This window comes from Necator americanus, chromosome X (assembly GCF_031761385.1).
Source record: "Necator americanus strain Aroian chromosome X, whole genome shotgun sequence".
Lineage (NCBI taxonomy): Eukaryota > Metazoa > Nematoda > Chromadorea > Rhabditida > Ancylostomatidae > Necator > Necator americanus.
This window is the reverse complement of record NC_087376.1, coordinates 11983169-11999653: the sequence shown is the minus strand read 5'-3', so window position 1 is coordinate 11999653 and position 16485 is coordinate 11983169. Positions and strand designations below refer to the sequence as shown.

At 44.0% G+C, this 16485-nt stretch overlaps 1 protein-coding gene across 3 annotated transcripts in view; it reads left to right on the top strand.

Moving 5' to 3' along the window:
- Nucleotides 1–16485, top strand: part of RB195_022542 (uncharacterized protein) — a gene marked incomplete at both ends in the record, with an annotated part of 71705 nt that overhangs the window by 44581 nt on the left and 10639 nt on the right. For all 3 annotated transcript variants that reach the window (XM_064209698.1, XM_064209697.1, XM_064209696.1), the window contains 3 exons: nt 610–699; nt 15820–15969; nt 16073–16188. In XM_064209698.1, coding sequence (XP_064065576.1) covers nt 610–699; nt 15820–15969; nt 16073–16188 — 356 coding nt within the window. The remainder of the gene's footprint in view (nt 1–609; nt 700–15819; nt 15970–16072; nt 16189–16485) is intronic.

The following is a 16485-nucleotide window of genomic DNA, read 5'->3' as shown; positions in this document are numbered from 1 at the left end:
AACAAGATCAGTCAACTAGTTTCAAGGGCGATACATCTCGAATACGATGCAGACAACTATGTAGGACGTGAGATCTACTGTCAAATCAGGTGCATAAAATATTCAAGGAAGTGATCATGTTTAATGTTGGAGAGTTTTTCGATTCTTTTCTTAGCTTGCCTGACAGTAACTCTGTGCAAAATTTGACGTCTTACTGAGCGAATTAAAGAGAGTAGGTCCACTTTCGTTGGCGTTTTGTGCAGTTTCCCTACCTTTAATGCTGATTCTGGTTCTTAGGTAATGAATGTAATCGGCAACGAAGAGTGAAGTGCACGAATTCGTTAAAAGATAACGTTAATTTTTGATATCCAGTTTATCTTTTTCATCTTTGTCCAAAACAGAATAAGTAAAACTTACGAAGCAATGTTTATAATAATCAAATTTGTAGTCATTTTCTCTCTTGTGTGCACTCGTCTGGTGTAGTGATGTGCCTTTCGAACAACGTATTACTTCAGATTTGGGTGCATCGCCAGCATGAAATGAATTCCTATAGTATAGCTGGTCATGATTTAATCGAGTGAAATTCGTTGCGTTTTCCTTTTGCTCATATTTTTTTTTTACTAATTTTAGCCGCGAAATTGACAATCGAGGAATTTTATCAAGTTGCCCCGAACAAATTGCACTATTGCGATCAACACCGTCATCCTGAAAGAATAGCGGGTGCGTTTTTACTTCTTTTGATGAATAAAATGAAGCCAGGCTGAAGCTGCATGACATTAGGTCGATACCAATTGGGCTAACGTTTGCGAAGCACCTTCAGATTTTTCATTGTTCAAATCAAGAGTCTAGAAAATTATGCTCGAAGTTTGATGTATAAGGCGGGATCGATTTTCCATCTGATTGGGTGGAGATTTCCATTTGATTAGATTAGGTGGAGGTTATAGCTTTGTCTTGTCTATGGTATGGCTAAATCGACTTAGGGTAAATTGAAGTGGACCTTTACCTTAATCCTCTTCATGTGCGAGGAAAATGCATGGCCACACTGCCGACTGCGATTACCGAGAACTTAATTAAGTCGCAAACAAGTGATTGATGTGGTTCAAGTCAAGTTTCTGAAGCAAACAGCTCGTCTTTGTGAAGTTTCGAGGAGAAGCAGAATCAATAATAAGATTGCTTAATGCTTGTTTAAGTCAGATCTTAATGTTGGATGTAGTGAGCTCTCCATTACTCAGCAGCTTTGTGAGCTGTGGAAGCACTATTTTGGAAATGGCTCTCTCATGTGATTGCTACATGCTAAAAGCAGTCATCTAGAAGAGATACGGTTACGCGGCGTCACGCTTGGCGAACTCAGAACCCATGTAGCAACTTAATTCTGAGCTTTTGAGTTTTCCACAGTGCAATTATCGGGTTTAGTGATTGAAATGATCACTATTGCGAACGATCAAAACCTCGATTGGGGAGATTATGAGTGTTTGAGTTTCCAACTACTTACGATATTCATGCACGGATCTCCCTTATCAGACGGGTCATATCCGGTTAGTCGCAAGGCTAAGTGACGCTTCCCCAGGTGGCGGATGGGGGGCTAATTGCGGACCAAAAGCGACATTGTACCTGCCCTGAGATGCAGGTGGATTCAGGGAATGGACTCCCTGTTTCTGCTATGCCGGGACCGACTCATAATACTACTGTATCCTGCACGTCAGTCCGGCCAAAAGTCTGCAATCAAGTGACTGGGAAGTGCGAGGCGGCGGATGGGTTTTAAAATTGCATGCAAAAGACACTAATAAGAAAGTCTTCTGATTCCGGAGGAAACCCTTGTACGGTAGCCCGACGAAAGGCGGAGTTGCAGGAGTCATGTAAGCCAGCGCAATGGAAAAGGACTAAGAAGACGACCTGTACTTATAACGCCCGTACGTTTGCATCGGATGCGGCCATTGAAGACTTGATGATATAGGCTTGGAAGTCTAAGTATGACGTCATCGGACTGACTGAGACGAGGCAACGCCACCCACTGAACGTCGTATATGACACTGGAGAAGAACTGTTCTTAAGAACATGCGACAGTAGAGGAGGTGTCCTCGTCAACACGAATATGGCAGTAAACATCGACTCTTTCGAACAACCTACAACCCGAATCGGACGTATACAGATGAGAAGATGTGGTCCAACGCCAGCTTTGATAATCTTCGTCGCTTACACTCCAACACCAAGCTACGAAGGAGTTGAAGCTTTTTATAGGAATCTAGAGAAGTTCTATAGAGAAGACCATACCTTCTACAAGGTTATAATTGGTGATTTCAACGCCACAATTGGCCCCAGAGGAATGCCTGAAGAACTTCACATCGGAACCCGCGGCCTTCAATGGAATGAGCAGGGAGAGAGGCTTTCATAGTTCATCATGACGATTAAGACCATCCATGAGAACTCGCAATTCCAGAAGCCCTCCTCTCTAAGCCGGACGTGGGAGTCACCCGATGGAAGGTATCATAATAAACTTGACCACATCGTCGTCGGTAAAAGGTTTTGCCGGACGGATATCGTTGTTATACCAAAGTTTTATATGGCATAGGACCATCGCCTTCTTCCAGGAAGATTTTCTTTTGCACATAGAGGAGAAAAAGCCGCGAAGTCCACTATGCGAACTCCGAGAACTATCATCGACTGGGACCTCTCCGCTTCGCTTGTCGGCATTTGGGAAGATACCGTCATGGACAACATCGACAACGAATATGAACGGTTTGTAGAACATCTTCACGACTGTACGAGGAACGAGAAGTTTCAAAGCCACCAACAGACGCCTGTCTCCGAAAACTCTAGATCTGATTCTCAGCGTGGAGCTGCACGAGCTGCAGGTAACCAAGAACTCACGTCCGAGCTCGCAGAGCTCTGCAGATAGGTGATAAAGGAAGACCACAAAAGGAGAAGAGAAGAAGTGTTGGCTGAAGCTGCAGAGACGGGACAGACCATTCCCTATGTCCGTCGGAACTTCGCCAATCGTAAAACAACAATGGGTGCTTTCCGTACCGCAGATGGAACAACTGCAGCATCGAGATGCGGGAAGGAAAAGGTCATTCACGACTTCTATTCGGATCTCTTCGACAGCCACGTCCATTTGCCCCCTCACCATCTGAGGAAAGATGGACATGTCATTCCAAAGGTCCTCCCTTCCGAAGTTATGTCGGATGTCGGTGAATAAACCTGCTTCACTCGGTCTCGACAGAATCAAACCTGAACATCTGAAGTACCTACCGCTAGTCCTCATCAACACACTGGTGAGGGTCTTCACTCGTTGTCTGAATGCAAGGTTCCTAAGCAATGGAAAACCAGCAACACCGTGCTGCTGTATAAGAAGGGAGATCCACAAGATATCGGCAACTATCGTCCAATCTGCTTGCCGTCTGTCATCTACAAGCTCTTCACAAGAGTTATCCTAAACAGGATAAAAAGAACATTAAAGGACAGCCATGCGACCAAGCAGCGTTTCGGAAAGAGTTCAATACGATTGACCACATTCACACGGTTTCGAAACACATAGAAATATCACGAGAGTACAAGATGCCGCTGTGTCTCACTTTCATCGATTTGAAGAAAGCTTTTGGCACAGTTGAGACCGACGCGGTCATGGAGGCCTTGGACAACTAAGGCGTCCCTACTCCATACATGAAGATACTTCATGAGCTGTATAGCAACTTCACGACCAAAATTTCCCCATTCTACAGTGATGTCATAATCGACGTGAAGAGAGGGGTTCCTCAAGGTGACACAATTTCACCCTAAATATTCTGTGCCACTCTCGAGAACGCGATGCGAGGATTGGAAACATCAATCAGGCGGAATGGATGCTGACCGAATTTGATGAAACGTGTAAAAAGATCGGTCTTCAGCTGAACCAAGACAAGACGATTTTATGAGGAACGGATGGGTTTCTGATGCTCCATTCACGCTCACCAGTACGAACATATCCAAATGCTCAAGCTATGTATATCTATCTAGGTTGGGAAATCAACATGATAAACGAGGTAGGAGGAAAATGCGATCAGCGTCATAGAACGCGGAATTAAAAGGGCGATGCTAGGAGTAACCCGCTTTATGCAAGTTAAAGAAGGGATAGAGGAAAGCAAAATTAGGTTGGCGGGACACAACGACAATCGTTGGACCAGAGTCGTAAGCGACTGAATGCGACACGCGACATCAAACGCACCGCAGGAAGACCGCCAACCCGATGGTCAGACCTCTTTGCGAAGTCCTTCAAATAAAAATACGATGCTCTTCGAGTCCCTCACGAGAAGAGATACCACAGGGCAACACTTGCGCCCGATCGGGACAAATGGAAGTATTACTGGTGATACAGGTGATATGATATTCGTTTCTTTTAATTTTTAATTCTTTTATTTGATCACTAGGTTTTATGTGTATTTCGAGCCTTTGAGGTTCGAGTTTTCATAATTTTTTGAATACTCGGGACTGTTGTTATATCAAGCTGTTGAATTTTTTGAATATTCGGAAAATTCCCTTCCAAGTCTAGTTTCGAACATTTGAAATAATCGACTCTTCCAACACTAGATTTTGTTTTCTTGAAAACTCGAATTCTTGAATATACGATCAACCAATCACTGCCTTGAGAAATCAGTGTTTGAGTGACAAATGTTGCGCTTTTTCTGTACTTTGTCTATTCTAATCTTTGGTACGAAAAGAGTTATAAAAATTTGAGAAATTATTTGTAGTAGAGAATATAGCGAACAAAAAAAGGATGATTTTTCTAGTTTATATTGATCAGGTGTCACTAATGCGTGTGCACCTTTGAGGTTGTGTACACGCCGTTCTTGTCCTACTTTGGAATTAATCAAGTGTATTCAGAGATATTTTGCGCTTTTTGACACTCTTTTTCTTCCCACTCTGTCATTTTCCTTCAAATCTTCTAAGATCATCTTTCACTCCTCGCCAACAAAACATGTATTAGCCCAGCTTGAGCCTATAGGTTCTTTTCCTTTCTTTAGCAAGCAAACTTCTTGTTTTCAATGACACTTTTCCGTACTTACGCGATAAGCTCTGGTCCTGGGAAATCGCGAAGGCGCTTCTGATGGTGTTTATAGATGGGACATAATCTTTGTTGATTTCGGGCAACAATTTGATGTCCTCTTGCTGTGCCGGCGTAGTGCCTGAGAATGGCAGGCGTAAGTCCTCTGTTGGTCAATGTCTCTCTTTCAAAGCTTCATCTTGGAATGGAATTTTGTTCGAATCACAATCAGGAACATCCTATTTTGGCTAGCCTTAGAGAAAACATGCAGTTATTAAATTATGATGATTTTTCCCAGAAAATATGGTCAGTTTTAAAGCAGCGTACAAAGCAAAGCTCCTACTTCATTTAGCCACTAGAAGTAGAATTTGCACCATTTCCCTTTACGTTAATCCGGCGAGTCTGTGTTGGGGATCGATGAAATTGCTTCAGTGTCGAGTCACTCTTCTTTTTTCTTTAGATTTATCCCGTGTCCGCTCTTCTTGGTGCTGGTGAGCGAATTTTTTTAAATTTAATCTACGCTAAGATGTTGAAAGTCATCCTACGATCTTCCATGAAGGTTTGAGCTGGCTGTCACTTTACGGGGGTCGCGTGTTCAGGAAATTTATTAGGGCTTTGTTGCCTTGTAACTGCTTGAGCAGCTTGTCGACACTCGTTGGTCCGGAGCCATTTTACTGCACAGGGGAGACCGAGTGCAAGTTCGAAATTTTGTTATTGGCTGTAGCGTATTGATAACTAGAGAGAACTAGGGCAAGTAGAGAGTTGACATTTTTACTTCTCTGGTTAGGACCACAAATGTGTGTAATCGTTGATATACGGACAAATGAATTTGTTGATTTATTTGACTTAATCGACGGACTGATGTCATCTCCTAACGCGATTATCCGTATCTTCGCCGAGGTGTGTCGTCATTGATCATAGCTTTGCGCAACCTTTTCGATCTTTTGCGAGAGCTTACACAGAATCAATCCATTCGTCGCTATTCCATATCCTGCGAAACCTTACGTCTCGTCTGAACTACCTATCCACACCGATTATGCTCAGCTCCACTTTCACCACCTCAGTTCGGAACTTGCCTTTTCGGCCAGGTGGCCTCTTCCAGCTTGAACCCGACAAACTCCTCTGGACCCGACAAACTTCTCTGGACGCAATCAAGCCTCTCCATCACCGTATACGGTGCTGCCCAAGTCTCCGATCCGCACATCATTATGGAGCGAATTGCGGAGAGATAGACTCGCAGCTTGGCTCGTTGATGATGGGGGTCGACCACAGGCATTTCGTTAACGAGGTGAATGCAGAAGTGGCCTTAGCGCATTTTTGCTGAATATCCTTCTCGTAGCTGTTGTTGTGTTTCAGCATACAGGCCAGGTAACAGAACTCATCGACGAGTTCGATCGATTTTCCGTCCACCCTGATTCCCGTTCGCGGTTTCGAAGACTCGCTTTTGCTTGCTTGCGTTTCTCAGAGCGTAGACGTAGTCGATAGGCTGCAACCAGCCTCGCTAAAAGGTGAGCAACAGTTTCGCGTTCCTTTCCGCGAATATAGCAACATTGTCGGCGTACTTATGGCGTATATCTGCAGGACACTGATCGACTGTTTTTTGCATGGTGCATGAGGTGAAGTTTGAGAGTTTTGATCTTCCGCTTGTGCTGCTCTTCAGGCGTTAGAAGGGTTGACCCTGCTTACCGTGTTACTGATGACGGGCCGATCTTTGATGCATGTTTCCTGCAGCAACGGGCAAACGGCTCACACGCAGATATCGTAAGAGCTTTGACAGAGTGGTTTGTCGGAGTTCACTCGACAGTGTTCTGCAGTTCAGCTTGACGAAACGAGTGGCTGCTGCCAAACATTCCATGCTCTCTTCAGGAAGCTGACCTTTCAAGTTATTTGCTTCGGCGATCTGCTGGACGACAGCGCGTTTTTGCAGTGTATATGAATCTTTCGCCATATAACAGTTCAGGCTATGAAGCTCGTGCGTTCCTATTGCGTACACTCGAACGTCTGTTTGCGTTTAGTCAAAGCAGGGCCACCACGTGCAGGTAGCAGTCAGACTCGTACAATAATACGAACAACTACAAAACAAAACACTAGGTAGATACTACTTATTTGAGCACGATGGTAACATTGAACAGCAATGCCCTTGTTGTTCCAGAAAGGGGATCACTCTTGCTCTAATCAAAGAGTCAACGTTAACGCAAGCTCCGATTGTGGTGGCATCACCTTTGCATTTTTTGAAGTGAATTGTAATTTAACTGAAATGAGCTTCATCGATTCCCCTTCCCAGTGTGATCCCAGGTTAGCAACGATCTTGCAACCTGACGTCTTTTCAGATGATGTATAAAGAGTTAAAGGCAGCGCAAAAAGGTATGAAATTTTCGATGTTTGCAGCCATTCATTAGTTCTACTTAAAGACATCACTCCACGAATCTGAGGTGGTGCAGATTTTAGGTGGAGTATTCGTATACGAGATAGTCGATTATGAAGAGGGGGTGATTCCGTCTGTTTCTCCCTAATTGCCGTAAAAAAACGGCCCGGAAAATACAGCTTCGGTTGTTTTGGCGCACTATTTTCTACAAGGAGTTCGACTGGAGTGCGCCAGCCTTGTGCGGCATCGCATCTTCCGGACCGTTTTTTACGGCAATTAGGAAGAAATGGACGGAATCACCCTCTTCTCCATAATCTACTACCTCTTATAGGAATACTTCACCCGAAATCTGCACCACCTCAGATTTGTGGGGTGATGCTTTTAAATACGCTGCTGAGGAGAAATTGGTTTTCGAGAGAAATTGGTTTCAATCTACAATTTAAACGACTAACCTCTCCACAACTAAATTGATAAACTCCATGCCTACTTTTTAATCACCAACTTAGTGCTCACCTTAGATCGGAGACGCCTAGTATGGACCGCTGACTGGTCGATCACGAGGGCGAATGGTTCGAATGTCTCATTCGGATCGGAAGAACCATTCAAGATATGGCACGAGTTCCCGCGTTATCGACAGCCATTCGCCTTTGCGGTTCATTTTAAGGTTTTTGGCTTGGATCCAAAGTCTCCAGCGACTCTCGAACCAACGTTTTAGACGCTAAGATTTGGACCCAATTTCAAAATCGGCTCCGTCGTGTTTTTGTGTTCTATGGGCACCTAAAGGTGTCCATTCTCGTAACCTATCCTTACCGTTCACGTGCTCTTTGATGCGGACATACAGCGGTCGTGCCGTTTCACCGACATACTCGTCGCCACAGTTCGTGCAATAAATCAGGTAGATTACCCCGGATCTCAAGTTGTCTACTGGTCTACCTGTGGGACAAATACAGTTCGGTGTTGTATCGTATCGTGATGGTATCGTAGATGGTATCGTACAAACCATTTCGAACTAGCTGAAGTTTCAAGTGTTCGATGGTATTTCAACGACTGAAACGGAGCTATCCAAGTCTGCTGTCCTCAGACACCGCCTAATGGCAGTGCTCATTTCATTGGAGATATAAGAGAAGCAGAGAGGTATCTTATCTGTGGTGGGGTTTTCCAATTGCCGTGCTCGTTAAGTTCGTATCATCTCGTTTCAGACGTTTGGATTTCATAACCATTAGAAACAGCAGTTTCGTGAGCCAAAGTTAACGATTCCTTTCTCTTCTCAGGTCCACTACGAACGGTTTTTGCCGTGCGGAACATGTTGTTAATCACAGCTTTCTTTATATGAGATGGATGAGCAGAAAGAAAATGAACAAAAATGTTTTTATTACTGGTCTTGCGATACCATTTCATGTGGTACGTACCGTTTGGGATGCCAACCTGGATGTTCAAAAAAGCAAACCAATTGCCCTGTGGTTTTTCCCTAATATGTTGATCTGTTCGGACTGTCGGTTCAATAAGTCTAAACTTTTGGCCATCTCTCGCAAATGACAAAGCAATCGTCAATGTACCGAGATTAGAACAAAGGACGTAGTTCCAGAACAGGTGCTTCAATTTTGGCCATAAATGAAATAGCTAAAGTGGGAGTCAACCTTTGCCCCATAGCTAAACCTCTAAGTTGTGCAAAGTATTTTCCGGACCATCTGAAGATATTGCAGTCGAGGCACGCCTAGAGAAGAACCATCAATTGGGAGATTGAGAATCCGTGTAAATTGATGGTTCCTCTGTTTTCTTTCAGCAGTTCGAACATAGCTTGTATCGCGAAGTCATTAGGTGCATTCGTATGCGTCTTCGACGTCGAAAGACTCCATGACACAGTCTCTTGTTAGGTGTGCCGCACGTAGGTAGTCTAGAAACTAAAAAGGGTGTTTGTTAAATGGGCAGGTATAGGGCTCAATACTTGCGCAAATATTGTGTTTAGGAACCACCCTATTCTTTCCGTAGGACCTCCTACACTACTAATTATAGGTCTTACTTTTAATGTAGCAGGGTCAGTGGAAGCCAGATCGCTACCGGAGTGGAGTTTGTGCGTCTTAATAAGGAGATAGAGCACTGGACAGGTCGACAGGTCAATCTTAAGGCGAACAATGGAAGAAGAAGGAAACTCAGCGGATTTTGCTATCCTAATCAATTGGTCGTTTAAAAAACGGGATTTCTTCAAAAACTCACTAACGGAGGATAAACGATATATTGAGGTATCTTGCAAGTGTCTTTCTGTTATTGCAATATCCAGCTGATGTGGAATGACCACAAATTCCCCACCTTTATCACTTGTGGATAACCTTATTTGTTTAGAATTAATCAACTCTGGAACTTCCTTAATACCTTGCTTTTGTGCAAGAGAAATGTTAGATTTCGTTCTGTTCTCACGAAATCGAGCTGCCGTTTTATTTACTTCGTTTGCAAAGAGCCGGAATTTCGCATCTACAGCCGGGTTAGCTTCTTGTTGTTTGAAGAACACACACAGAAGAGCTCGAAACACTGAAGCATTGATTCCTTTTCCTATACAGTTGGCAGTTTTACTTTCCTATCTTGCAGAAACTTCGGTCTCCTGAGGAGTTTTGCGGATCAAACGCTTTGTCACTGTTGCCTTCCATCGAAGAGTGAAATTGTGTGTAGACGGTAGCCAGTATTCACCGGAACGATCAGTGCGTTCAACGATTTCGTTAGATTGGAGTTCAGCTAGATGCCCGCAGTTTTTGTATCACTCTATAACAAAAAAGAAATACGGTAGCGTCAAGAACTATGGAGCTGTGAAAACCGCCTAGGTTGCCGAAATGGAAGAAGGCCACGTTGACGATCTGTTTGTAAAGGCAGGTACGCTTGGATCGAAGGTGACATTGATATTTGAGAACTGACTTGGTACAGAAAGAAAAATCAAATACGATGTCATCAGACTGTACAGAACAACAGGACGTCGTTCATTGGACGTTATCGGCCATAATTATTGCTATCGTCTGCGGGTCGAAGCGAACTGTTTCTTGAGTCATACTTTATACCATCTATGGGAAATTGCAGCTGCAAAAGCTGTAAAGCTATAGGAGCCACGGCATATAACAAACGAGCGTGCTGAGAAGTTCAGTCTCAGTTTTCACGACCTCATGACTCCAAAAGCTCCACTCTCTTCTCTGGACGTGAAGTCCACCCTCTGGATGGTATCATAATGAGCTCAATCTCATCATAATAATTGAAGGTTCTGCTTGACCGATATCGTCGCTACACCGAAGTTTTGTACGGAAGCAGATAATTAACGAAACTTCTAGACCCAAGAAGATAAGTTTTTCTTAGCTGTAGGGACGATATCTCAACATGGAGCAGCACAAGTCGCAGGCGATCACGAATTCACCTCGGAGCCGTGAGACTTTGCGGAGAACCGATAAAAGAGACTTCAAAAGTAGAAAAGCAGTAGTCATGGCCGAAAGCTAAGACTGCTCTTCTCCTTTGAGGCGAGAGGCGGTTTTCACTGCATCAATCATAGGAACAAACAATCAAAACCTAAGTGAAGCAAACAGAGAACCAAGAAAATGAATGACGAATGTCATTTGCGATGTCTACTTTGATTTCTTCGATAGTCACTTACGTTTGCTTCAGTGTCTGAGCGAAGCGATGGGCCCGTCATCTCAGAGGTTCTAGTACTCGGACCAGTAATGCACCCGCTCTCGATAATATCAAATCTGAACATCTGGAGAACCACTCTGGCATGACTATGCTGATGAATACAAGGTTACGACCAAGAACTGTTCTGTAAAGGGTGCAACATCCCTGGCCGCATACATCATTCAAGTCACATTCAAGTATTGCGGAAGTACAAGATGCAGCTACGTCTATTTTTCATCGACTTAATGAAGACCTTCAACTCAGTTGAGACCGAAGTGGTCATGGAAGCTTTGGACAATTAAACGTTCCTGCTCGGGATAATGATATTTTTCGTGAGTTTTATTGCAACTTCGCTAGTTTTTTTTTTTATTTTTTTAAACCGGAACTGAGAGCGACAGAGTGATACTGCCCATTCCACAATGTTCAGCGCCACTCTTGAACGCAGGTGCGTATTTATGAGGTCCAATGAATATGATGAACGACCTTATCTCCAACCTGGCAGGGAAGAAACGACCGTATTGGGGCTTTTACAAGAGAATCGGAGTAGTAATAACGAGGTTCGACAACATTTAGCTGCGTACTCATCTTGTTTACATCATTGTTCTTCTGTTTGGTATAGGACTATGCTAATGTTGCTAATATTGCAGTGAAAGTATTTCATTGCATTTGCATTTGCAAGAAGCACGCACGAGGTTTTGTCGTCTTTAAACCGTAAAAGACAGGAAATGCATTTGCTGAGGAGAGTAAAGTATGCAAAGCGTTTCAACGCCACATTCACAAGAGCCATGTGCTCCCCGTGGGATGGTCAAATCCCTTCACCAATTACTAAGAGGAAGGCGTTAATTGGCGCTAAAATTGCCTCAGTATATCAGGCATTCATATTTTCGGAATGGCCGAGCTCTTCAAGCCAAGCATGGAGTGCAAGTAGATGGAAGAGCGGCGATTATAGAAAACTTTCGCATCGAGAGATATTCAGGTGAAATTATCGAATTTTAATTAATTTTGCCTGCAGCGTAGGCAAAAATTCAATTTGTATGCTAGTGATCGCAGTGATTAAAAAACGGCATTTCAAGCAGGATAAAATGTTCTACAATGAAGCAAATTCAATGAAGAAAGGGGCGAATGTAGGTTGCAGTCCGGGCAAAAAAGTTTTATGCGAAAACCGCCCGAAGCACGTGATACGGTATGCACTCCTGATATCATGGGACCACTCTCTGTGCCATGTAGGCTAACCACGTAGCTAGCAGTCGTGCAAAATCTGTCGTACGCGCGATGAGGTACAAGTACACTAAAGGTTCGCTGCTGGTATTTCTTCACGTCATTATGTAGACCCGCTTGACGTAGACATCTCCGGCCTCCGCTCATGTAGAAGATGTAGGCTAGGCAGAATGGAATATTTTCTGTGCCACGACATTAGATTTCCGATAGGTAAGTTGTCTGTCGGGTAAAACAAATTTCATTCAGGAACCCATTTGATACTGCTACTTTTTGAGCCAGATTTGTGGACCACGTTTTTTTTCCTGTGTACTCGACTCTGCAACCTTTGTTGCCGTCTTGTGTTGTTGTTATGTGCATGTTTCATATAGCGGAGTTTTCATTTTGCTGGGATACGCTGAAAGATTGTGGAACATGATGTTTTGTACTGTTGTACAGTCATTTATGTAACTATAGTAGGTATCAGTGGACAGCCCAATACCGTCGAGTGAACTCCAACAAACCGTCCTATCCTGGCTCTTACGATATCTCTGTGTGCCGTTTGTTGCACTGCAGGAAACACACCGGAGATTGGCCGTCAGTATCGAAGACAACACTGTCTGCTGCGGTGATGCTGATGAAAGGTAAGTAAGTGGCGGGTAAGATGAAGTTGGTGGGCCACTCCTACGCACCCAAATCGAACTGCTTTCCTACTGTATTTGGTGCGATTATGTGAAGTGATTCGTGGCGGGAATTTCCACTGTACCTGCACTTAGAGTGCGAAAAAGGTCATGGAGTACAACAGGCGCAAAGACGTCCATAGAACACGTTAACCGTTCTCGTCGCTAAACCATTCCATTTGTATATTGGCTTCCTGACTCTTCGTGACTTCACTCAGATTACTGATTACCACTTGGCCGGAGCTTGCACCGAAGTGAAAAGAGGAATGGATCGCTGATCATGGATTGCTGTGGAAGGAGCGAGTTTGTCCCAACTGTGGAAGTCCCGTTAAAGTCGCGAAGCAAGCGAATATGTACATCCTTCATAAAGGCTAACCCAACGGCCCCGAGTGCAGGTACAGTACTGGCACAGTGGAAGTTTCCGCCACCACGAATCACCTCAAATAATCGCACCAAATACAGTAGGAAAGCAGTTCCATTTGGGTGCGTCAGAGTGGCCCGCCAACTTCATTTTACCCGCCACTTACTTACCTTTCATCAGCATCACCGCAGTAGACAGTGTAGTCTTCGATACAATCCGGTGTGCTAGGAAAATAGTATTATTCAGCGAAACGCACGTCGGATAACGGTGACCGTCTGGTCGACTTATGTGGACCTGGGTGATGGATGGGCCTCATCATCGCTTCAACGTTTGAGAGGAGTCGTCGACGTCATCAGCTTATGTAGCAAGAGTCAACCTTATTCACGCTTGAAGAACAGTGCAAAAGGTATACGAGAACTTTCAAACTTCAGCTCGACTACGTTCTGACGAGGAACATTCCTCAGCCAGATATCCGAAATTCCGGGGCTGTTTGGGACGTCGAGTTCGACCCTGACCACAGCGCAGTTCTCCTCAGCCTCAAGATACAGTTCCTCAGGAGAAACCGAGGAGTTTCTCTTCAACCGAAAATCGACAATGCAGGTCTGAAAGACGAAGAATGCAGGACGAAATCCCGACTATGTGTCCCTATACACGTTGAAGTACGGACCAGAAAGAAGCCCAGGATGCGGATTTTTTTCACAAAGCGCATCCAGGGTGCTGCAAGGGGAACGCTCCCGGTTCTACTGCCATGGAAGAAGATTGCCTTTGCATCTGCGGGAACGAAATCACGTTTAATTTTGTGTGTCACGACCACATTACCTGCGATTTCAGCCACGGCAAGCGTCTGAGAAGAAAGTTGCGTCGTCGACAGCAAAAAGACCGCGAAAACGAGTTGATGTCAAGAGCGGGCGAGTTTAAAAAAGCGTGAGGGACAAGAACCCGCGGAAAGTTTATACTTCACTAGAACACAAGCTGCGAGTCTATCTATCCGCAATTCGCTCCATCATGATGTACGGATCGAAAACTTCGGCAGCACTGTCTACGGTGATAGAGAGGCTTGACTACATCGAAGGGAAGCTGCTTAGACGACTGTTGGCTATTTTTAGCTTAGGGTATGCCACAATGAAGATCTTTACGCGGAAATCGATGTGGTGTGCCGGCGGATGACACGTGGAACATATGAACATCTTGCCCTGCAGTCGAAAGTGCTTATAGGAAATCTTCGCTCCTTTGGTCACATATAAAGAAGACCAGCAGACTGCATTATTCAGCGAGTTCCCAGGAGTTTGTCGGGTTCAAGCTGGAAGAGGCCACTTGGCCGAAAACGCAAGGTACGGACTGTTTGACTGACTTCTTGTTTGTTATTCTAGTCAGCGACGGTGCAGCATTACTTTTTTACAACATAAGTTTTTCGATTTTGGACTTGAAAATAGTGATAAGCGTGAGTGCCGGGTCTTGTCCTGTGGCAGAGAACTTTGGACATTGGTGACAGTATTTGTGTTATTGTGGTCTGAGCCTACAGAGGTAGTAGGTTTGCTGACCTCTTGTTCATATATGCGATAGTTGGAGCCGGTGTTCTGACCCCCTTCCCCCTTCACCTTTTAACGGTTGGGGAAGAGACCTTCACTTTAAGCGTTGGTGAAATTGCCCCCTTCACTTTTGAACGGTTGGCGAAAGGATCCCCTTCACTTGAGCTGCACCCCATAGGCTAAACCCCCTTCACCTGAGGAGGGCCCGGCTTCTCTCTATCGCACATATGCTCTTGATGTTTCCGATAAACTAATTATCATCTGATGTTCTACCTAGAGCTAGCTTTTCTTGTTCCACTTGAATGTTCCATTACAAATAAACTCTGTTCCATCCATTATTCCCCTTCAGATGCATACCGGCACAAAACACTCACAACAGCGTTCCTTGTACACATACTTATTTAGCAACAAGAACATATATTCGTGATTTATTATTAACACGATACGCAAAAGTCCTTTTTCGATTTGTTTAATTTGTCGGTTCCCTTTGGAGACGACGCCTACTTCGTGAAGTTTGACTGACTTGATGTCATTTCCAGTTTCACAGCATCGGTTGACCCCCGCAAGTCATTGTTTAGGCCAACACGGGTTCCAAAACCTGAACGGTTACGAATCGCAGTAAAACGCGTTGGCGCATCTCAAGTGGATTGATACGCCAGTGGCCTTTTATCCTTTATAATCTAGACTGCACTGGCAAAAGAATGTCTAAGCTAGGCACACGCCTCCCCTCTACAAAAGCATTCAAGCGATTTTCAAATTTCAAAGAACAACACATCGGCTAATGCTCACCTCTCTTGCTAAATAAGACCACTTCGTACCACAATTATGAGTCCAGCAGGGTTTTTGTAAGGGATGTAGCGAATGTCCCCTTAGATCAAAACCTACAGGTGTTTCGATATGGGACTAATTCGATTTTAGTCAATCCAGTCAAGTGTGTTTGGTTTTATGCGAGTGCTATGCATTAACTTCGTTACATTTCGGGTAATTGAAATGTTTGGTTTTGTTTATGATTACATTATGGCCGTCCTATATTTGTGCTTATGGTATTTCAGCTGTTGTGAGTAATAAAATTACTCCTACCTTGGAAAATGCTGCTAGTGGTGACGCATCGTGCAATAATGTCCCAGTGCAGTCAATTGGATATAAGTCCGGAGTGAAACGTGCAAAATGGCATCTAGGTATTAGATCGCAGAGTCGCCCAGGTATAGTGATTGATTTTGTGTTGAATTTTGTGTATAATAAGCATCTACGTATTATTCTGGTAAAATTTTATAACGTATTTTCGAAATACACAATGCGTTTTAGAAGATATCATGTATGAAGTCTTTCGAGCAATGAAAAGTTTGGATATGGAATGGAAAGTGCTCAATCCATATCACGTGATAGCTCGAAAGAAGCCTGAGAATTCTGTTGTTGATCCTGTAAGTTCTAGTATAAGTCGCGGTTGGGTTAATAGTTAAGGAATCCAGAATTTTTCGCAGCTTTATGCCCTGCCTAAAGTAGTTCATCTGACCTGTAATTGGGTTTTCGCTTCAATCCGTTGCAAGGGTTTTGCTACTTTAGCTGTCCACTGTAATGCAGTTCATCGCCCTCGTACTCTCCTTTTTTGTGGTTCAATTATGTATTTCCGCCTTCTATTTCTCCAAGATGTGCGGATTTATAAATTATATGGACTGTGTATCAGGTGAATGGGGACTAAACATTTTACTCTAAAAATC